The sequence below is a fragment of the Anguilla rostrata genome, chromosome 5, assembly GCF_018555375.3.
Source record: "Anguilla rostrata isolate EN2019 chromosome 5, ASM1855537v3, whole genome shotgun sequence".
In the NCBI taxonomy this organism is placed as follows: Eukaryota; Metazoa; Chordata; class Actinopteri; order Anguilliformes; family Anguillidae; genus Anguilla; species Anguilla rostrata.
This window is the reverse complement of record NC_057937.1, coordinates 43,487,673-43,511,480: the sequence shown is the minus strand read 5'-3', so window position 1 is coordinate 43,511,480 and position 23,808 is coordinate 43,487,673. Positions and strand designations below refer to the sequence as shown.

Below are 23,808 nucleotides of genomic sequence, written 5' to 3'. Positions count from 1 at the left end.
ACAAATTACGGACCGAGTTTGCCGGTCTGTCTTAATTCCTAGTTAATGCAAATATAGGTTCAAATATGATTAGTGCACGGCCCAGAGTTTGGCTTACATGTGAAAAGGTATGCTCCCATGTACATTTTAAAATTTTCATGAAACACAGGGAGAATATTATACATTTACATAGCCTATTTATTGCTGAATAAAATTTATACTCTTATAGAACAAAGGAATTCCCTAAGAAATTATTCCTTCAAATAAATATATGAATTATTATCTAAAACAATTTAATATTAGTTTAAAAAACTGAACTAATTGAAGATAAGCAATTTGTGCCAAGGAATAATTTATGCACCGTGTCACTGGTGAAGTCTGTTCTCCATTACATTTCATAGCTGCAGCCTGCAGTACCCAAGGAGTAAGGTGTTTCAGCAGCACCTATTTCACTTCAAAACAAAAAAAGAAAACCTGGCAAAAAGTCACGTAATTTCTTCTGCCATCATGGGCTTTTCCCATAAACACACTATCAGTCATGGGTGACACCAGGTCTTTTCATGCAATGGGATGAAAGCACTTTATTTACTTATCAGACTCATTGTTTAACATACAGTATATGACCAAAAGTATCTGGGCACCCCTTGGTCTGAGGCTGTTTTTCATAGTTTGGGCTTGGCCCCTTAGTTCCAGTGAAGACAAATCTTAATGCTACAGCATACAATGGCATTCCAGACGGTTCTGCGCTTCCCCAACAATTTGGGGAAGGCCCTATCCTGTTTCAGCATGACAATGCCCTCGGGTACACAGGGAGGTTTTGTCAAGAATGGCGTGGAAGAACTTTACTGGCCTGCACAGAGCCCTGACTTCAACCCCATCCATCACTTTTGGGATCAACTGGAAAGCCAACTGCAAGCTAGGCCTAATCGGCCAATCAGTGCCTAACCTCACTAATGGCTGAATGGAAGCAAATCCCTATTAATGTCCATCATTTTGGATGAGATTTTAGATGTCAGGTGTCCACATACATTTGGCCATGTAGTGTTTTTGGTTAAATAGAATGCAGAGCTTGGGGAATTAAACATGCTGGATTCACACCCTTTCCCCAACCCAGAATAAAACACAGCTGAAAATTATACTAAAACCCTTTCCCTATAATAATGTCTGATGATAGTGTTATAAATCCAATAGTGTAAATATTCATCTGAAAAAGAAAAACAATGCTTGCTAGATGAAGCCAAAATGCCACTTCAACATACCACTTTACTGTACATCGCCTGCCCCTTTGTGGTAACAAGTAGTACTGCAATTTGCGTCACATACGTGCTTGCTGAATCTGTATTTATATTGAACTAACTAAGCTATAAGTAAGCTATACATCATATTTCTATTCTATTTATAATTAATTTTGTATTCTATTTTGGGAGATCACAATTTATGATTATAACATTCTTAACTGAACTTTCTAATGCTAAATGTAACAATCACTACCGGTAATTTACATCAATGAAGTTGATCTAGAACGCTGACTTAGAATTTTGAAAATAAATAAATAAATTCCAAAAAACCTACTCCTCAAAGGTTTGATATACATTTTGACATATATTCCCCTATATTTCCATGTTATCTTTTCTAAGGTAGATAAATAATCCACTGTTTTCATTTAACTGCAAAAATAAGATATATTGTAGGCTTCTAAATAAAAGTAAATATAATTTAAAACAGCACGAGGTAACAGTGTAATTACTGCCTTTTCTGCAGTTCTAGCCTACCCTCAAATATATAAAAAAAATACGATGAGTTGGCGCACTTGAGGAAATACCTACTCGTTTTAAACAGTATTTTAAACAGTTAGGATTTAAATATTTAAAAGGAAATAGTTGTATGTTTTTAAGACAAACGAACTGCCACTAGGCTACAGTTCCACTCCACATCGGCTACACATCGGCTTACACACAAACGTTTCTGTTGACGTACATGGATTACAGTTTGAGTCTAATGTTAGATTGGGCGTGGGAAATACTTAGATTATTTTTTTCAAATATATAACTTGATTTACTCTAAATAGCTTAACGGGTCATTTTAATAAAAGAAAACGAAAACCCCATTTTATTGTCTCCTATTTGGGCGTGGTTCATGCATGCTATTTTATTATGTAAACCACTTTGATAATAGCCATCATTATTCCCAACCACACACGTTTTCATTTATAGATAGAGAATAAATTATCGATAGTATATTCACAATTAAACTAAAATATTCATATTCGCAAACAACATGTAGGATAATAGGCAATCCGATTCATATTCATAGGGCTGTCAATTTGTTGATTAAGGGTAGGCTAGGCCTACGGGCACATAACGGAACTTGCGTAGGCTTTTTTTTAATTTATCGTAGCTAAACATGATGGAAAAGAGTTGACATCAATGACAGTAACAATATTGCAAAGTCTTTCCAGTGCAAGACACGCTAATTATCAAATTACATTAATCCTAAAAGTGATGATCATTTGGTCTGTGGAAAACGCGTAGACTTGTATGACTGCTTGCGCCAGGCTTTCAATTTGTTCCTAAAACTTCATAAAGATAAATATGATAATCAAGCACCTCCTCTTCATATGAAAAGATACCTAAATAAAAATCAACGCAGTTTATCTGGTTGATTTTCCTACCGCTTAGATATCAGTTGTAAATTATTATTTAATTAGATTAACGGAAAGCAGCATTTAAAATACTTTCTACATAATATTGCCCTTCCTTGACCTGAAGAAGAGGCGTCCCACTTACAGTGACGTCAGTTAGCTAGGTAGCTAGAGATGTCATGGCGTCTTTGGAGGCGAAGCAGGAGCCGCAATCTAGATAAAGAGTAGCATCAGTGGGGTCCGAAATGGAGAAAAATGCAAACCTGCATCGGGATCTCGGGGAAGGTGCTCCGTGCTCCACAATAAGCGGGGAATCAGGCGGAATAAAGGTTACAGAAGTAGTGAAAGGAGCTACCGATAGCTGCAAGAATAGTGAGCCGTCTACGCTCAGTACTTTGGTCAGTAGTAGCGCCAGTAGTCCCTTATCAGCAAGCACTGCCAATGCTGTCACTGGTGAGACAAAATCAGACGTTGGATTGGAAACTGCCGGACCTCTCCCGGTTCAAAATATTATCACCAAGCCCAGCGACTGTTCTGAGACGTCGTCATCGGAACTGAGAGATCAGCTGAGCAACGGTATGGGGCACAGCCTGCTGTTGGCTCCAGGAAACGGTGAGGGTGCCACCTCAAAGTTGGTAAACAACCGAGCGGATGGCGATCCACCTTCTATGATGGAAGAATCGACTGCAAGGATTACAAATATACAAGCTGGGGTTGCAAAGTGTGGGTCGCAGGAGCCGGCGAAGATATCTCCACCGACATCGTTGTGCCCGAACAAAACAAGTTTGAAAAGCGCCAAACCAGGGGGGTTGGATTGCAGTGATCATGTTGTTTCCGAGGGGCCACCGACTGAGAGTGACCCCAGCCCCGCGGGTGAATCCCGGAGCTATGATTCATTGGAATCCTTCTCAAATCTGAATTCATGTCCCAGTTCTGACCTCAACAGTGAAGGAATGGAGGACAGTGTACTGGCTATTGCTTTGCAAAGCGACGAGTATGGGGCTGATGAAGCAAAAGTCTCATGTAGCAAGGATCGGGGCGCCGGCCAATCTATATATCACATCAAGTGGATCAAATGGAAGGAAGAAAACACGCCTATCATTACCCAGAACGAGAACGGACCGTGTCCATTGCTGGCTATTATGAATGTCCTTTTGCTGGCGTGGAAGGTAAACAACTGGCACAATTAACTGATAACTTCATTTAAGCCAAGTTAGAGAAATGTATATCATCGCTGTAAATCACAAAGCTGAAAAAGCGTTATGCTTACAGTTGGCTACTTGCCTACAAGCATTGTCGTAAAGTTTTGTTCTTAATTCTTTAATTTGGTCTAATTGTAGTTTCTTTTGCGATCCAAACAACATATGCAGTAATCATATAACGGTCAGTGAAACTGTTAGGGCAGTGGAAGTGGAAAACAACAGCTGACTGAGTTAGTCAAGTGACATTTCCTCTAAACATTCGAGTAGGCGTCGATGAGCATTTGAGCTTTAATTTGGCTAAATGTCCTAAGCAACCTGCCCGTCAGTAACATAATCAATAGAACAGACACGCCTCTTCCGATTCTCTGGGCATCATATTTGAAAACATACTCTTAATGACTAGACAAATATTTTTTTTCCGCATGTCCATATAAGCTCTTTGACTCTCCAGAATTCGTTTGTTAGATTTGAAGGCGATTTCCCAGTTTTAATGCTCCAATTTCCTAAATAAATGTTAAAAAGACCAAACGAATAAGTTGTTTTTTGTTTATTTATATTTCAGTTTAAATTGGGAATTCCTGCCTTGATTTCAAGGCCGTGCTTTTAAAACTAAATCCATCTCAAATGGAACGTGCCTGCACGAGAAAGTAGGTAACCTAATGATTTATAATCAATTGCCCCGATTAGACTTGTCTAGATGGCACCATGACGCTAAATGGGTACAATCATGAAAGGAATGAGGAATGAACAGACATTAGGTTACAACATTTGCTGCATTTTTGAAAGCTACTGTGGTCTTATATGGAAAGATAATATGGAACTTTATCCATGTTACACGTTCAGAATCATTTCAAAAACAATACTGAACGGTTTTATGTTAAAAAGAAATTCCTAATTTAAATTATATGTAATTTATCATTTATTCTGTCATTCCTCAACAGTTTTACCAATTAGTTTATTATAGATTGCAATGAGCCATTGTTGCTCACTCCAAGAAGAGTGGACACATTCGTTGGCAAGCAAAGTCAAGTTTATTTTAATCCAGGTTCTTTAAGATGCCGGCTGTAGTTCAGTTAGTTTTACAATACAACTTGTTGAGTTGTGCTTGTACTACCAGAGGTTCACCTGCTGCAGATGTTCACTGAAGAATGAGAAAGTATTGTTAATAATACAGGCATGGTGTACTTGGTGTGTTTTTCAAAAAACTAAAATAAATTGCCATTCAAATTGAGTATAGCCTAATATTGAGTGCTGTGTCTGTCTGAGGGTGACGCTGTCCTTTTGGAAACAATTTAGCGGAAACAAACTGAGAGGAGGAGGAGCCTTAAGTAGAGGCAAATCTTCATAGACTGCTCAAATTTTGTAGATATTCATCCAATTTCAGTTCTAAATAGCCCCAGAAGGCCAAACACTCCTCTGTTGTGGTCTTTCATAATTAGCAGGTTTAATACAAAGTTCAAAACTATCTGAATCAGATATCTGTTAGAATCAAGCTCCTCTTTAAAAAAAGGTAATTTGCATCCTCGTTTGATTCTCAATGTCAGATGTACCATTAACCAAACTGTTAGACTGGTATTCAAATCAAATCATTTACAAACTAGTTGTGAAGGTGCTCCTTAGTGAAAAGGAGGATGTGAAACGGCAGTGACAGTCATGAGCAATTGTTGGGAATGTGTAGTGAAAGGGATTTGTTACGTTGTGTTAAATTCTTGCTTGTGACATGATCATTTTCTTCATGGAATCCGTCTCAAGCACGTTGCTTCGGCAGTTGTTCTTCTCGGGGATAGTCAGATGTTTTTGATGCACAGTGGGCCGCCTGAGGGTGAAGCTCTGATGCGGTCCTGGTCTTTTGTCCTGTAAATATTATTTTTGTTCATATTTCAGGTATTGCCCTCTAGGTGTAAATCCAGCAAATACAGCAATCTTTGCTACTGTGAAAGATGTTATGGTAGATACTCGGTTTTTGCCAGTGGGGGATATAGGGTGAAGCTGAATTTAGATCACTCATAAGTGAGTCATTTACACAATTCTGATGTTAGCCTGTCAGTTCAGTCATGCTCAGCTTTTTACTTTTGACTTTCAGCAACCTAGTGGGAAAGGCCTTTGCAAGTTGTATGAGTAAAGAAAAAATGCAGAAGAGAAGAAAAGTTGACAAGTTGTCTCTGAGTTCTAAGACAACACCCTAAATGTGTAGAAAACAAATGAGTTTTTTAAACCCGAACCCTATGAACTTACAGTGACTGAATAACGGTAAGGAGCAGGAGGCCACAATATGATAATGCTCGACCTTTTGTTAAATGATCGTTCTTTTATTCCGCTTTACGTCTGTGACCTGCTCTCCAGCATTGTGACACATCCAGACCCTCCAGATATCTCAGAGTGTCGCCACAGGGAAGATATCAGAATTAGGGGACAGCTTCTTTTGGGCTCTTATGTTGTAAACACGTAGCCTTAATCATTTTTCTGTCACCCTTTCCTTGAACATTGCTCCTGAATCTTGAAAACATGACTAATTTAAATTGCTTGACATTCTCCATTCAGTTTCTTATTTCTTGGCAATACGGCACAAATTCATTTGGAACATTATAGCCATTATTATCAGAATTTATGTTTAATTTTTGGTTGAATCATGCATTTTGACAGCTGTTTTCTTTCAGCACCTATTGTTAGTTGTCAAGTCCTAATCAGTCTTCAGCCAGTGTTTTAAAATCTGTACTTCCTTTATGTACACCAGAAAGTTTTTTTATTACAGTCTTTGATGGATGACTGGTTAGTTGATGTTGTTCATCTTTTTTCTTTAACATCAGATTCACCAGTTGCACCTCTGTCTTTGGTACATGCAGGGTGTTAATTAAATCAGACAGTTCTTTGTGAAAATAAATGGCATATTGAGGACAGAATTTGAATTGAGTTATACAAAAACAGTGTCCAGAACAGAAATGTATGCCGACATGGCAGCATGTGACTCAAATGTTTTGTATGGTATGCCATGGACCTGAACAAGAAACAGAAAATATGTCTCAGTTGTGGCTTGATCATTTTGGCTTCGTGTTGTGTTAATCTGTTCGTAATTTGTTGTTTCCCATTGTTTGCATGGAACCCCAATGAATGGTGCCTCTGGTTGTCTTGTAGGTAAAGATGCCACCAATGATGGAGATTATAACTGCTGAACAACTAATGGAATATTTGGGTGAGTGCACAAAGTGTATCGCCATCTCCATTTAAAATAGGCAAAAACAAGTTTAGATTCGACTGAAGAGATAGTTCACCTTCTGGGTTTTTTTTTTTAAATATTATGGGCTTGTATGGTTTTTATTGTCCCAGATGGTTTTTATGCGCAGGATATTGAAGGATATTTGAGATATTCACAGATGTTTCTGATTACCTGCCAGCCTGTCAGCCTTACAAAAGCAGGTATAGGGCATTCAGGGCTTCGTGGTCTAATAAAGAAAAATACACTTCAGGTAACATCAAAGTAGCTTGTACAGTGTATTTATTCAGTATTTATTCGCTATTTCAAAAGTAAATATCAGTTCTTATATTGTGCCATACTTCATTCCTTGAGCCAGGTTGCATGTACCATAGGAAATTATTCTTCACCAAAGATTAATATAGTTTTTTTTGCAGAGTAGTCAGGTAATAAACATACATACTTCTGGAGGTATAACATCCCGGTACAAGCTGCCTTGGAGTGACTTGAAATGTACTTTCTTGCCTTAGACTGCACGTCTCCAAATGCCTTATACTTATCATTGTAAAGCCAACGGGTCACCAAGCCGACAGGAAACATGTAAATGGAAAATATCTTTCAATGCACACAATCAGTGTCTGGGCCAATCGAAAACACTAAAACTGAAGTAGGCTAATATGGAAAAAAAACTCCAGAAAGAGAACTATTCCTTTAATGTATGTACTGTGTAACTATCAATTAGCCATAAAAAATGAGTGTTCTCTTTCAATTGTGAGGCAACACTGGGTTTCAGTTAAAAACTGACCTGCCACATAAATTCCATTTAGTAAATCCATGGCTGAGTGTTAAGCTTCAATAGAGTACAGTAGGTATAATATGCTGTGCTTTTTCCAGTGAAGATATCTGTACAGCAGCTTACTTACTGCATCACAAAATGAGACTGCCGACTGGCTCAGTAAACCCAGTCTGGCCGTAATAAAGGATGGCTGAGAATTATGGACACAGAAGTTATGGCTGATCACTCTTGTTACATGAAATGTTCTTATTTTTTTCAACAATAACTGAGGTTTTGACTTGCATGCAAATGTCAAACATGGCATCGGAAAAGTTCTAACCGTAAAATAGGTTTTTATCTTGTTAGTCCTGCTTGAAGTTGAAGCCAACTTGGCTATACTGTATGGAGTTTTTTGTGGGGGGTTGTTGATGTAAATTGTCATTGGGTATAAATTCATAACATTGTTCATTTGTGTCTACATGGGTAATTGGTTATGAGCAACATAGCTAATCTAAAGAAAACAAACAAATTGCATTAAGATTAAGATCTTCAAGATTTGGCTGTTTAATTAAACCCATACTTATCAATTGCCAGTTGATTCTTATCTCTCCTCCCCTTTGTACCTCTGTATATGAATGCTTTTATTGTGATAATACAAGCTTCATAATTCCAAATCTACATTGATGTTGCATTGGCAAACTAAACTTTCAGATGGAATACTAAAAGCCCATACCAGTGAATACTTTGAACGAGAAGGTCCAAGGTTAGATTTGCCAGGGTATCTATTTGCTAAGATGTGAAATGATGACCTGTTCTTAATTCCAGAAATTAATTTTTGTTTTACTTTCGTGGATTGAATGGCTGCAATCATGAACTGTATTTCTTAGCTTAACAGGTTTTCAACAACAAATCATTCTTTTGTGATTCTCTAGGAAAGGAATAGAGATTATTTTTAATAATCATTTTGAATATTTTCAATAGAAACATGACAGAATTGTACACTATATGTCTGAAGTATGATTTATACTTAGAAGTGAATGCAAAACACTACAAGCCCATTTGCCTCTCAGCATCTGACTGAGGTGGAATATCTGTTTTGCAAATCAGAAAAATCAGTGTTCTAACATGTGAGCCTAAAGCATAAAGCCATGATTAATTAGGCAGTGGTTATTATTTTGTTTGTTTAAAGCTCTCAAATTGTCCAGTCAATTCAATATATTTTCACATCTTTTAGGATTTATGCCTTTCTAAGGTTTAAACATCCATAAGTTGTATTTTAGGATTATGGTACAATATGTTCCTATAATTTGTCCTCATGCTCAGACATATGAACACCCAAATGCATTGCTGATTATAGGAAACAGATTTTGGACAGAAATGACAAAGACATGCGAGGGGGATGTTGGCTCTGTTACATGACTTTTCAAATTAGGTAAAGACTTTTGTTCCAGCCTTTACAAAGTCCTTTATAGAACCATCCCTTAACTGGCACCATTATTATTTAGCAAGATTTTGTAAAATGTTTCAGAAAAGAAATTTTCAGAAATATTCTATTTATTTGTTATTTTGCAACCCTGCTGCCTGCCTATACAAACCTTGATTTTATCTCCTAATATTTATTTAATACTGCAGTCACTGGTTGGAGCTGTATTGCTTTGTAAAAGAGAAAAAAGTCTCCAGATGTACAACAAAAAAGTAATACAGGCTGCAGCTAGGGGTACAGCTGGATTTTATCCAGCAGGAAAGTTGATGTTCTGCATGACCTCCATGTTGAAGTACGTTGGTATGGTAAACACATTAACTGGTTGTTAATTTTTGGAGTACTTGGTAAAGATACAAAATCTAATCTAGTGCCCTCTAAATGTTAACGAGGCTAGAGCATCGTTAAACTCTTTCCATATGTAGAAAAAATCAGCGAGTTGCCAACGCTGGGTTTGTGCCTGCAACTGACGTGCACGCAGACTTAAATGTTGAAGTTGACGGAAGGGGAGGGGAGTTCTGCCCTGATGCAGTTTAGTTGACGTTGTTGATTGAAAGCATCAAGTGCAGAGGGATGTGAGTGCTGAGTCAGCCCGTGTGCTAGGCCTAGTGTTGAGGTGTGGGAGCAGTGTGCTGGGGCACGGACCGAGGCCTTGCCCCAGACCTGGGGACTACCCCGGCCCAACCCTTGCTGACAGATGAGAAACTGGAGCCGCTGCTCCCCTCCTTGCGGCATGTTTGTCCACCTACGCCGCGCAGACGTCCATCTGTCGTGCAACCAGACACCCCCAAGACCCCCCGCCAGTGATGGCCGCTTGCGCAGCCCAGCCACACTGCCATATCTCAACGAGGTTCATGACGGTACAAGTTCGGTTTTTGACCAGTCCTCAACCACTGTTGCCCATAGCCACAAGCCACAGAAAGCTTCTCAAAGACTGCATTTCCATTCAGTTTTTCCAGTTGGAATTTCCCTGAACAAACCAAAGCAAAGCCCACCAAGTGTTGCTGAGTGAAATATGAAGCGTGGGCTGTTGAGTAATGCGAGAGCTTATGAGCCCTGAAATGGATCCAGATCGGCCATGCTATGAGTGTGTTGTTAACTTTCAGTGGTTTGAGCCCATCCTCATGTTCCAGCCTGTAATGTAGACGTCCTCCATACACGCAACCCACTGCCATTCCAATTTATGCTTTTCCTCAAGACGCCACAAATAACTGCCAATCACCAGTGAATAGTTTCAAGTGAAAGTGGAGATGCATTATATGGATGTTAGCAAGCCGAGTTACTGTGACAGCAGGCAGTAAAATTGCACACTTGGCATCTGGAAAGGGAACATTTCACAGTGGCCGGACAAGACTCCTGCTGTTGTGGCAAGATGGTGGGGTTTGTGTGCCTGGATAGAACTGGCCTTGACCGCAAGTGGACAAGTGGCAGGAAAGTATATGTGCAGGCAGTTACAACATCATAGGAGCCTTACTTTCCCCAGGTGTTACAAAAAAATCCAGAAATGTTTTCTTCGAGATAATAAACATAAACATTTACCTTCTGGTGTGCCATAACAGTGCACACCAGTTACTCATTTGCCATATATAGCCTACTCAGGCTATTCAGTCAGCAAATTCTCACTGAGATCATGCAGTGGGACAGATTATATTATGCAGTGTGCAATTAATGTAATCGCTTAGGAGGCAATCAAATAAGCAGGCGAACCATCGAAAACATGTACCAAGCTGGATATTGAATATCCGCATAATATTTATCACTTAGCCGTTAATGTGAACGAAAGTGCCTGTTTACTCGCGGAGCTTCAGTTGTGATGTCTGTACACAGTGTTCCCATGGCTAATTAATTGCAATCAAAAGGCACGCATTACAAAAGAGGACCCATTTTGCTCTGAACAACAAATGGATAAAAACGTACTTCACCAAAAACGCCACAAAAGACAGGAGACCTCTCCTGTATTCATTTGTCCTGGAAATGTTAGGTTTTTTTGAAACTAAGAGTCTGAACTAAAGCCCAAATAATGTTTCAGACACTTTGAAAGAAGCTCGTTGTTCAGTAATAAGAATATTGAGAGGGCCAAACCTTCCCATTTATTTTTGAGGACCATTGGCGCCACCAGATCTCTAACCATTTAACTGAGGGATGATGAGTTGCCTGCTTGAGATACTTTGTTTCTGGGACATCCATGGCTGAGGGGAGCCTCCAGTGGATGCTTCAGACAAATTTGGGGTTTTGCCTGTCCTGCTCAGGGTGACGGGCACTTTAATGTTGTTCTTCTCGCGGTCCTCTCGCCGTGGGGAGGGCTGAGTAACCCGTCATTACAGCTCCACTCCACACCGTCGGCTCGGGACAAAGCGGCATCTGGCGTTTGAAGCCGGCCTCGGCTTCTCTGTGGGACGCCGTGTTCAAAGTGAAAACCGCAGGTTACGAGCAGTCACTTAATAGGAGCTTTAAGCTTTATTCCCCTGCGAATGCTCCCCAATTTTCGGCATCTGTCATACCGTATATTTTCCATGTTGCGGTATTACGGTTATTGCCATTGTCTAGCTGTAAATTGCAGACCTTTATTCGTGCCTGTCGGCTTGGTTCGTCTCTGCACAGAAGTGCTCGGAGAGGCGTTTGTGATATCATTGCCCTCAAAGGTGCGCCCATAAATTTCTGTTTAAGTGAGTATGTGAAGCCAGAAATCTCTCACGTGGGCAAGTGGCTGAAAGGACATAATTAATGGTTTGGAGTGTAGCGTGGGCATTTATCTTTGGTAATGTCCAGGGGAGCAGATAATTTTTGTTCCGTGACTTTGCACTTCATAAACTTGTTATTGTTTCCTCACCAGGAAAAATCAATGATCTGTGCAAAAAGTGCCCATAAGAACATATTTACTGCCAGCTCTTTAAGACACTGAATTAGCCACTGCTGCAGGGCATATTAGCAGAGAGATTTGGGGCGCAGCAGCCTCTGCCGCGTTTAAAGAGTCACTTGGACCCAATCGGGGCCACATACAGGACAGCTTTAGAGAGGGGCTAAATGAGAGCATTCATTGCGTGTTGAAGGTTAGCGGTGCCAGCGTGGGTGGAGAATAAGGGCTTTGAGAATCGGGGGGGATGCGTTTGACAGATCAGCTGGATGGGAAACGGGGAGCCAGGGAGACGCTGTCCAAGCCCGGCTGCGGGACAGCGCCGTGGCTGGCCCGCATTCTCCAGCCCTGTGATGAAATGTCCCGAAACCGGACAGGCGATTCAGGGTTCAGACTCTGAGTCTGGCTCGATATGGAGCGAAGCACTGCCGCTCGGAGTTAACGGCTGACAGACTTCCTCTCTCATGTTTTGCACTGGGATCTTGTGGGTGATAAGTCACAGTGTAACAGTGAGTTGAAAAGTCTGCTGGTGCATTATTTCAGAGGGGGGAGTGAGACTATGACTTTTCCTGTGTCCTCTTCAGGGCCAAATGGGCCAAATTTAACATGTTGCTAGAACTGAATTCTAATACAGCTGTATCTCCATTTTGATGGTTATAACTGCATTTTTATTGACAAGTAAATACATTTAAATACATAAAACACCGTCAGCGAGAGCAGAACATTTTCACTACACATCCCACAAATGTAGGTGCATTCAATTTACAGTTACAGTGAGGTTCTCTATTTTGCAATGTGGGAAGGTGTTTATGTAACAGTGAGGTTGTGTTACAAAGATAAAGCTAAAAGAGGGCTGTTGGAATGGGTGCTACAGTCGAAACAGGCGTCAAAGGTGCTTTTTGGAAAGGGTTCGCTAATCTTGAAAAATATCACCAAGGCGCTTTTCTTATGTCAAAATGCTAAAAATGCCTTTTAAAAATATGGCATATCCACTGAGGAGTGGATGTGCTGTAATCCTTCGCCATTTTACATAGGAAATAGTCCATGATGCACAGCGAGGTTCTGTGTTACAGGAGATGGGCCTCATATTTCTGTGAGCTTTTCTATGGCAGCGTGAGGTTGCTCTCAGCAGGGTATGCCTCTGCTCTGCTCTTGATTTCAGGAGGGGCAGTTGAATGGAATGTTAATCAGGGTGGGGGTGTGACAGGTGCATGCAGATGAACTCGGCGGCCCAGCGCTGGTGGGAAGGCCTGCTGTTCTCGGCTCAAACCGCAATTAAGCGGGAGCGCCGCTTTCTCCCGCCGCGGTTCTCGCCGCCGCCGCCGCTGCCGCCTCTCCTGGCAGCGCAAAGCCTGCGCGCTTTTCGGAGCTCTCGGCACCCCCTCGCCCTCTTCCCCACGCGTGCTCACACCTGCTCGTCAGCTCAGGCATTTCCTGCAAACAGCTGGCCCGCGTTTTCCATGCAACGCTCTTCTTACCAGGCGTTTAAACAAAAACCCTCCTCCACCTTTTAGTTGGCTAAAATAAGCAGTTTGATAATGGCACGGCATTGTAAATTATAGCGTAGCGACAAGGTTTACACCCCCACCACCTGTTTGCTGTATTTTTTTTTTAATGCCGCAGAATGGTATTACCATGTCTCCTGATGACTGGTGGTTCTTTGTTGCTCTCTGTTTGCAGGCGACTACATTCTAGATGCCAAACCCAAAGAGATCTCTGAGGCTCAGCGGCTGAACTATGAGCAGGTAGGGGGCTGCAGCTACCCGCTATGACCTTGTCTCTTCTGTCTTCAAATACAAGCTCGTTCTCTGCTCTGCATTCTGTATCAGGCTTACTGAACACTGGTGACCCTGTGCAGGTGGTTCTCACTGTTTCACTATTCAGACTGAACAGTCAGGCTCTCACTCAATATCCGATTAAGACGTGTGCCCTAGAGCATGTACGGAACAAAAATCAGAAAGACTGCTGCCACTTCAACCTGCAGTCTGCAGGACCAGGCTTTCCTACCTCATAGCCAGACAGCACATCTTGAGACCTCCTAGGTGTGAGAGCAGCACATCCACAGTCCCTGAAAATCATGCCCTCTTTATCACTGCCCACCCATCTTCCCCGTGTGGTAGCTGCGCTTATGCAATTCGCAGCATTATGCAAAACAACAACGCTAACTTATTTGCTAAAGCAAAGCCTGCGTTTCGCCAGTGGACCCGGTGCTCTGTGTGGTTTCTTTCACTTTTCACTAGCTACTGTGAGCTCCATAATGTTTGTGTACTGTTTGTGACCTGAATATTTCTGCAATACAGGCCTGGCAGAGCAGCACCTGGTTATGTCTATGGGTCACAGTCACTTCAAGCAGTCATTGCAAGCAAAGGATATTTGACAGTACTAAACATGTCTACTTTCATTTACGAAACTTTTATATATCCCAGACATTATGCTGCCCTAAAATGGGGGGCTATGTAAGCTATGTAAAAGTGCTGTATAATAAGTGCTGTAATTTCTACACGGTGAAATCAAAGTGTATGAAACCCTTAAATAAAAGCCAAGAATGTGCACTTCAACCACATGTGAATTGTTTGATTAAAAAATCTACAATTGTGGGGCACAGAGCTAAATAAAGAAAAAATGTATTTGTCCCAAATATTAGGGAACTCGCTGTATATTTTCAGTTTGCATTTCAGCATGAAATCCTAGCTAAAGAACATGATCAGAAGCATTTTGAGGAAATGTTAATGTAAGGGAACATAGGGCCTTAGCCCCACATACATAATTACATAACATTTGTCAGATAAGGTCAGGAACACAGGGTTCAGATTGTCATACTAGACTGTTGCCTGTGCTCAGGACTACACAGATGGGTTCAGATGGAGGCCGGAGCCTGGCTCGGGAGAAGGCGGGGGCGGGGGCGGGGGCGGGGGCGGGGCGGGACAGCCGCTGTTCCTGGGTTTTCATACCTTGTTTATGAGCAGAATGTGGGCGGGGCAGCGCTCAATCCCTCCCCGCCTGCCCCTAATCTCAGCGTTTCTACAGCGTAAACCCAAACATCTGTGACTGTCCTCACGTCAGAGTCTGCAGACAAAAAAAGTGTGCTAATGTGCACTCATATTTATTATACTGAATGTTCCCCGCATAAACCATAGTGTGTGTCTGTGGACTTTAAGGCTGTAGAATTCACTGCAGCCTAAAATTCCTGTCAGTCATTTTCCATGTTCAGATAGTGGGAGCATTGCTTTTCCTGTTTCTTTTCTCCATACTTATTGAGCTTTGGCTTAGAAACGAGCTGAAAAAAGCAGTAAGACCATGAAACTTGAGGCCCGGTTACAGATTAACTTTGCAAGGTTCGCACACTGCTTGTTCCATCATGATGTAGGCTAATGGCTTTACACTCAGAGTCACTAATGTGTTGTATAGCAGAGGTCTCCCAGGGCCATATAGGTCAAACCATATGCTTTTTGTAGTTAGAGTTCAGGCAGAAGCTATTACTGTTGTTGTTGTTGCAGAAACAAACCACTCATCATCTTATGAGATATTTGGCTCCACATAGCCTGTTTAGCCTGCGTCAGCATAGCCAAGTCAGAAAGATGATGTATCTTTATAGCGTCAAGTGCTGCCAGAGCCTGCCTTCGTAGGAGTCAGGAACTGAGCGAGTAACAAAACCAAGCGGATAGTAAAAAGCGTGGATTTCATTTCGCTTGTTATTCATTTGAGCAGTCAGGGAAAGCACGATCTGCAGCAGTTATGTTATTGAAGTAATCGCGAACGTTGGCTCTCCGTCTATTTATAAACCCGAATGGCAGCGTCAGAAAAAAATCATCCGCTGCACGGCGGATTCTGGATTAGACCGGCGATGATGCAGATGTTCCGTCTTGTTTTTTTTTTTCAGGCGCTCTCTGTGGACGCGAGCGCAGTGCGTCTCGCGCTCTATGCTTTTCCGTGGCGGGGAGTGTGAAGGAGACCGTAGAGTAGCTCAGGGGTGCGATTAGAGCCGTGGTTCTCAAACTCGGTCCTGAGGGACATCTCTGTATGCTTTGCAGCCAATCTCTTGCTTAATTAAGGTTGTTGAACACGCGTTTAAATTCATTCATAATTGTTCCTTTCCGTCTTATTAACAGAATGCAGGTTTGGCTCCTTATCATTGCCTTGCCTTTGAGTTCTTGAGTTTTCCAAATGGTTAGTTTTAGTGGCCAGGTGTACACACTTTCACTTATTAGGAGTTTATTCATTTACCTCAATCAGTAATTTAACTCATTTTTAAACCTGTTTTATGCAGTCTTTTGGAATGTATCAAAATAAGATAAATGTGAATATGGGAATTTTATTCTTCATACCATGCATAGATATTTATGATATAATATGGTTTAAGAGAGTAATAAGTCCTCAAAATGAATTACAAAAGGCATCATTAAGAAAAAACGACAGCTCTTTAAAATTCTGGGAGTGCAGTTGTGGTAAGGGAAAATCCCCAGCATGCACAGGGGTCTCCCAGGATCGAATTTGAGAAGCGCTGGATTAGAGGGTCGCAGTGGAACAGCGGGCAGGAGTGTGTGGGTGAGGGCTGAAGGCATGGAAATGATGTTGGGAACCTAACAGGAGAAGCTTACTCATGCATACTGTCGAGTTCAGAAAGGCAGTCAAAGGCCACTACACTGACCTGGGTACCTAGCCCTCAATGTTCAAGCAGCTCTTCCATTGTAAAGATATGACATCGGTCTGATAGTGGCGTTGCCAATACAGATTGCTCATTGTATCGCTAGGGAGCAAGCTGTTTCTAGAACGTGAGCTAATGTGTAAACTATTTGCGCATTAATCTGTGTTCGCCGCACATTGTTGCCTTGCTGTAGTGCCGATTGTCTGAATGTGCGAGACGTTTCCAGTGTTTTGCAACCGGTACCTCGGGGGGTTCCGGGAACGGAGCGGCAGGCTGAACTCTGGGTCGGGTCACTGAGGTGTTTCCCGCACCAGTATTCCAGCGGGCCAATGGGACAGGCACTGAAATTGCATAATGCTTTTGTAACGGTGTGTCTCGGCCAGCTCCTGCTGGCTCCATTTGCACGTGCACAGCACCATAAAAGGAAGCCATCGCAGATTATGAACTAATTTGTTTGAGATATACGTTTTTACGACATTCGAATTTGAGTATTTATGTGTGCAGAGTTTACAGTCATGAGCCAGAGGGCATTTTGAGTGCAAAACATTTTCAGTGGTGAGTGCAGGACCAAAAAATGGGTAAGAATAAAAGAATGTTTAAAAGAAGTTTGCTCCCTACAGTTGCATAATGTTTCAATCAAGGATGTTTTGCAGGAGAAAATTCCTCATGAGTTTCAACCCTAAATTGAATAAATAGATTAAATGCGTTCATGTTCCTTAAAAGCATACATACATATGTGTCGTGTATGTTTTTAGTATTTGTCTTTTTTTGTAAATAGAATATTCTGATAGGAGCAGGTTACCTTTGTGGCAAAATGAAGCGATGTTGAAAAGCTGAAGTTATGGAGCTCATTCAAATGAGGATTTGCCTGGAACCTGGAGCAGTTTAGAGCCTCTTGTTTAATGGGCTATTTATAAGCTGGATGGGAAACTCCAAGGGTAACACCATTCAATCCCTGTGTAATGCTAGGCAGCCAGAGTTTTTTGGTGGGGGGTGGGGGGGGGTGGGGGTGGGGGTGGGTATTGGACGAGCAGATTGGTGTTAGTCACAGACCAGTCCTGCCCAGACTGTGTGTGACTCTCCATTGGCAGCCATGAGTGATGACTACAAGTCCAGATTGTCTCCCTCCCCCCCCCAAAGACAGGAACATGTGACAGGAAGAAGGGCCTGAAAAATCCATCAAGGAGCTCAAATTTCCAAAGCTTAAGATGAAATGGCAAGTTGTGGTCAACTTTCATTTTAACAAACCCACCCTTGATACACATGCATACAGATGGTTGAGCACTGAATCCTGATCAGTGGTATTCTGCAGATGTCTCAGCAGTAAGTAAATAGCCGATAAGAGAAAATGGCCGAACATGAATGCGGAAGACGGAAGCTTTTTGGAAATTCTAACGCTGCTGCTGGCCTTCTGGACTAATGCCAAGAGCAAAAACCTTCAGGGTGAAGAAAACAGGCCTCCATGAATATAGTGGCTGCCCAGTTCTGGGGCATTCATGTATAAAGTTAGTGTCGAACAAGCATGGAATTGTAAGCGGTAGGGTGAGGGACATGGGGATTGTGTCTCCGGCTTTATGTTTTTCTTTAAAATGATGACTGTTATATTCACCCATTAGAGTGTGAATGGAGACAGGGCAGTAGCACTTTGCAGAGATCAGCGGGAAAGGGGAGCACAGAGACTTTGTGTGTGTGTGGGGGGGGGGGGGGTGGAGGTGGAGGTCCATTGTGGTGGGTGGAGAACAGAGAAGCTGTGAAGTAAAGCTGGCCCCAGTGTGGGTACAAAGCAAGGCCAGGCAGAGGTGGGGGTGAGGGGGTTATGGTTGGAGAGCCATTTCCAATATCACAGTGTCTCCAGGCAGGGACACACTGCTTAGTGCCGAGCCCGTCGTGTCCCCAGCCAGTTCACTGCACGCGTCTGTGGAGACGGGGTCTGGCGGTACTGCTGCTCTGGGCCTGACTCACACTTTCACTTCTGTCCGTGTGTCTGAAAAGCTTTCTCTCTGTCCTCCTGTTCCTTCCGGCTTTTAAAGTCTTAAAAATGTTTTAACATTAAAAAATTCTGTATTGGATATAAATTAGTGATTGTTGTTTGAGTTCAAGTACGGAAAATTGTGATGTAGGAATATGCCTTTACATTGTTCGCCACTTAACTGTACCATGTCTGAGTGCCAAGCTTGCTTCTATACCAGGCTGGGTGCCAGCTGGACCACAATGGGGACGGGCATTAAATAAACATGATGGGGTTTCGCTAACTGAAAGAGCAATCACTTCACTAGATATCTGTATTCAATGTACTGTGCTGAGCACTGAAGCCCAGTGTTCTGTGCTGTGAATTGCCTCTTTTTACATCATCAAAAGGACTGTAATGTGTACTTTCTACCCCCCACCAATGCAATACAGAAAGCTATAGCTAGCGGGCAAAGCACTCTGCTTCATATCCAAACTTCTGTAATGCCAGATTTCTGTATGGTATGTTAATACAAGCTGCATACTGTTGATATGCAGCATAAATTTGGAAAGTCTGGAAACTAATACCCTTAGAAGATGTGTATAAAGACCTCCCCATTGCTTTGATATTTATGTGAAAGTAATGTATTTTTAATTACATGTGTCTAATATTGCGAACAGTTTTTACAAACAGAAGACTACTTTGAGATTTTGTTTCTAATTAGCCTAAAGAATGTGCAATCATTTCATTCCAAGAAAGTGTGTTCAACAGGAAAATTAATCAGGAGAAACAATGCTTGTAGTATCTACTGCATATCTGGCAGCAGCACGGTGGTTTGAGGGTCATTTGATACCTTGGACCCTTGATGACTTAAAGCCGTTTAGCCAACAAATGTGTTCTATACTGTATCAGCATAATTTACAGCTGAATCTAGTCCCGCCCCCCATTCCCATAGAGATCCAATAATTTTTGTATCGCTTGTAGGACAACCTGAAAATAAGATGTCCAGACTCTGATGATGTTGATAGGTCACAGACATCAGGAAGTCATGGCATGCAAATGATACGCAACCAAATACAAAACATGACTCTTTTATTTGACATAATGTTAATTTGTCTACTGTATAAGTGAATTTCCCTGTTTCTAGCTTTTCCCCAAACAGTTTACTGCAGCAAAAGTAAACGAGCAAATGGTGGCACAGGAGGTCTCAGGAGTGCATTTGTTGAATTCTTGCTAATTTTCTGACCAATGATTAATGTTAAGACCATTAAAAGCTTCATTTTTTGCCATTTTGGGCTTGGCCCATTTTTTTTTGCCCAGGAGTGCACAGTGTGTAAAGAGAAAGAGTATCATTGTCATTAGGTGAGTGGGCTCCTGATTCCTGAAACCTGAGCAAAAACAGCTGGATAGAGCCATCCAGTTATTACAGATCACCTCCCACTCATGTGACATCATCTGATAGTCTTGTCAAGTGCAGGCAGTGATGCCCTGTGGCACATGTTGAGTTAATCCCCAACAACTGACACCTGATCCACACAAAACGGATGTGGTGGTAAGAGGCTGTGGAGAGAGCCTTCCGGTGAGGTGCGGAGTGGGACAGTCTGCACCTTCCCAGCCCTCCAAACGCAGTGTTTCATACGAAAACGCAGAATGAAAAACACAATAGTCTGTATGCTTCCACCCAGAGGGGCTGCCCCTAGCCCCTGGCCCTGCAGACTCCCCTCCAACACACACACACACACACACACACACACACACATTCACATCTGCACACACACACACGCACACACACAATTACAATCACATGCACACAGGCACACACACACGCTTGCACGCATGATCACATACACACACATGTATGCATGCACGCACACACACACACACACACACACACACAAGGGTTAGGCGATTGGAAGAATACATCGCGAATCAGCAATGGGCTGAATCCATCAATGTTGCATTTGTTTTTACTAGTTTTTTGCCGATTTAAAGTCCTTTATTTTTTTAGCTGCAACCAGCCACTTTGTGGGTCCGCCAGTCTCTGTAGGTCGGTCTGTACAAAATGTTCAAGTTCGACCGCACGTGCACAAGCACACAGTATTGACTCTGCTGGCTGAGTGAGGTGCCGCTATCTAATCTACATACTGTGTACCTGCCTATCTCTGAAACCCCATGGGACCTGTGCGCGTTTGGACTAGACGCCGAAAAGAAAGCACAGCCAACAGCAGCTTTTCCAGAGCGATAGAGCCAGTACGGAACTGGTCTGGAATGAATAGTTTCGGAATTTTCCAACGGAATGTTGCGACCTCTCCGTAAGCCCATAGCTGGACGCAGCTTATCACGAATGACTAGTACGGGCTTTTTTAACCTTAGAAATGAACCAGGTGACTAATCAGAGGACTTATTTTCAAATTGTGTCGGACATCTGTTCAGCCTGTCCCTGCTGCGCTCCCTGAAACCCATAGGCTGTAAAGATCCCAAGGTTGTTTATTTTGTCTAATTGGAGAAGAGCTGGAATACTGTTTCAGTAAAGACAGATCAGGAAAGAAAGATCACATGTCATAGCTTAAGTCAAAGGCAGGTGTATTTTTAATACCGTTTCGGAGGCAAACCGCAATCTATCTACACTCCTCCGAGCTGGTAGCAAGGGCGGTATGAGTATGCTTGTAAATAGTTTGGGAATTGGACATTACAAATTCAAGTGGGATTTCAGATGCCAAATTTAATAAATGAATAAATAGGCCACGATGTGGAGCTGCACCACATGGAGCTGTACCCCCCACCCCACCCACAGGACGAATACATGGCAATCACCGATTGCAGGGGTGACAGTGGCCAATAGAAAACTTTTGACATATCGCCCCATCCTAACGCACACGCACTCTCTCTCTCACACACAAATACACACACTATGACGCATGCACGCACACACACACACACACACACACTCACACATGCACACACACAGCTCCACGAGTCAGATGCAGGCTGGTCTTCTTTAGGATGCTGGAGTGTGAAAGGGAGAATGTATTTCAGTGCCTCGAGCCAGGGCTTGAAAATGGATCCTCTCACACAGCGACTTCTCATCTGCTAGCTTTCGCTGTGCAGCACTGCCCTTCAGTTGCCCTGTAATCTCCATTACCTGCTCCTTGTGATGGGAGACGGTTCTCCTTCTGTTTGTGACTGTCAGCATGGCATGGTAGTGGAAGAAATTTGGAGACTTTTTATCATGTTAACAGTGGTGATTATGATGATAACGAATCTGTTCATGAAGATTAACCCACTCTTATTGTCCTTCTAGAACATGAGTGACGCCATCGCGGTCCTTCACAAGCTCCAGACCGGCCTGGACGTCAACGTGAAGTTCACAGGGGTGCGGGTGTTTGAGTACACGCCGGAGTGCATCGTCTTCGACCTGCTGGACATCCCGCTCTACCACGGCTGGCTGGTGGACCCCCAGGTGGGTCACAGAGTCCTGCAGCGTCTGCCTCTTTCTGACGATGCCTCCTTGTCCGCAATGTTAATCTCCATTTCTCAGCGGGGTTCTTCATTTCCAAAACATTTTCATTCTACCCCATAATACAATTCTCAGAGCGTTTTGCAGTGTAATGGCTCAGAGTGGCGCAGTGGTCAGCACTGTCGCCTCACAAGAACGAGGTTCCGGGTTGTCGTTCGTGTGGGTTTTCCACCGGGTGCTCCAGTTTCCTCCCACACTGAAAGACATGCATGCTAGGTTAGGTATACTCCTTAACCAAGGCACTGGCCTCAGAACTGGAGTCGGTCCCCAGCTGCCCACTGCTCCTACGTAGCTAGGATGGGTCAAATGCAGAGGACGAATTACCCCACGCGGTCATAAATGATAACTTAACGACTTGTCTGTTTGTGTAGTATTATGGGGAAAGAATCCAGATCACGTTGGAGGACGAAGGAGAGCGGTGTCCTTCAGATAGTGGCATGCCGCTGGTGCCGATGAAGAGCAGACATCCAGCAGGACGGCAGGTCGGTCCTGTTTACCGGTTGCTGCGTCCCTTTCTCTCCGCAGATGGACGACATCGTGAGGGCGGTGGGGAACTGCAGCTACAACCAGCTGGTGGAGAAGATAATCTCCTGCAAGCAGTCCGAGAGCAGCCAGTTGGCCGGGGAAGGTGGGCCGGCCTGCGAGCGCGTTCGTTTCTTCCTCTTTCCTTTGTCCTCTCCCGGCGACGGTGCGCGCAGGCCCCCTCGATAAGCCCGAATTAAAACAAAACAAAAAAAAAAGATGACCCGCCCCTCCTTTTCCTCCTTCGCCGTTTCTTTTTTGTCCGTCGCGTGTTTTCCCGACCAGACGAACCAGGAGCTGCGGAGCTCCGGCCCTGGAGGAACCGTGAGGCCGGAGGGCTATTCAGTTATTAAAGCGAAAGCCCTCCCAGGACCAGAGAGAGGGGAACCGCGTTGATTCAATCAGGCGGATAATCAGTCGAATCGGGCGGTTTAACGTCTGTCTGGGAGGACGGCCTGCGGACACACAGTCCCTCCAGGACCCGAGCTCAGGCTAACTCTCGGAGCCTTCGTGTTTCCAGACCTGGCCAGATCTAATCTCGCCCTGGCCTGCTCTCACTGGGGCTGGTCTGTGTGCACGCTCGTTGCATGTGGCTTCTCTGTGCACATCCATCATTGTGGGAACAAGCAGCTGATGGGAGGGAGCTCTGTCGTTCAGTCTCAGTGTGTCGGTCTGTGTCTGCGACCGTCTCTTAGTCACACGTGTCTACCTGTGACCCTATGAGTGTATGGGTGTCTGTCTGTCTCTGCTTATGTGCCTGTGTATGTTTCCTGCTGTTCACTGCTGTGTGCCTGTGTTTATCTGACTCAGTTGTTTGTCTTTAGGGTTCTTTCAGGTTCAGTCTCTGTGAGCCTGTTGTCTGTCCCATTGTCCACAATATGTCTTTATGAGCCTGTGTGTCTACCTCTACATGCCTTTGTGTGTCTGTGCTTCTGTTTGTTTACCTGTACATGCCTGTGTGTGTGTGCTTCTGTATGTTTGTCTGTACATGCCTGTCTGTCTCTGTGTTCTGTGTATTTGTCTGTACATGCCTGTGTGTCTCTGTGTTCAGTGTG

At 43.1% G+C, this 23,808-nt stretch overlaps 1 protein-coding gene across 6 annotated transcripts in view; it reads left to right on the top strand.

Annotated features, from left to right (window-relative positions):
- Nucleotides 1–2,763: 2,763 nt before the first annotated feature.
- mindy2 (MINDY lysine 48 deubiquitinase 2) overlaps nucleotides 2,764–23,808 on the top strand; it is a 30,432-nt gene continuing 9,387 nt past the window's right edge. For 3 of the 6 annotated variants that reach the window (XM_064336385.1, XM_064336384.1, XM_064336383.1), the window contains exons 1-5: nucleotides 2,764–3,789; nucleotides 6,955–7,012; nucleotides 13,802–13,866; nucleotides 22,016–22,174; nucleotides 22,757–22,859. In XM_064336385.1, the coding sequence (XP_064192455.1) occupies nucleotides 2,866–3,789; nucleotides 6,955–7,012; nucleotides 13,802–13,866; nucleotides 22,016–22,174; nucleotides 22,757–22,859 (1,309 nt within the window). In that variant the 5' untranslated portion in view covers nucleotides 2,764–2,865. Of the gene's footprint in view, nucleotides 3,790–6,954; nucleotides 7,013–13,801; nucleotides 13,867–14,421; nucleotides 14,951–22,015; nucleotides 22,175–22,756; nucleotides 22,860–23,808 lie in introns of those variants that run through there. The other 3 variants (XM_064336386.1, XM_064336387.1, XR_010330155.1) reach the window with 3 other exon arrangements.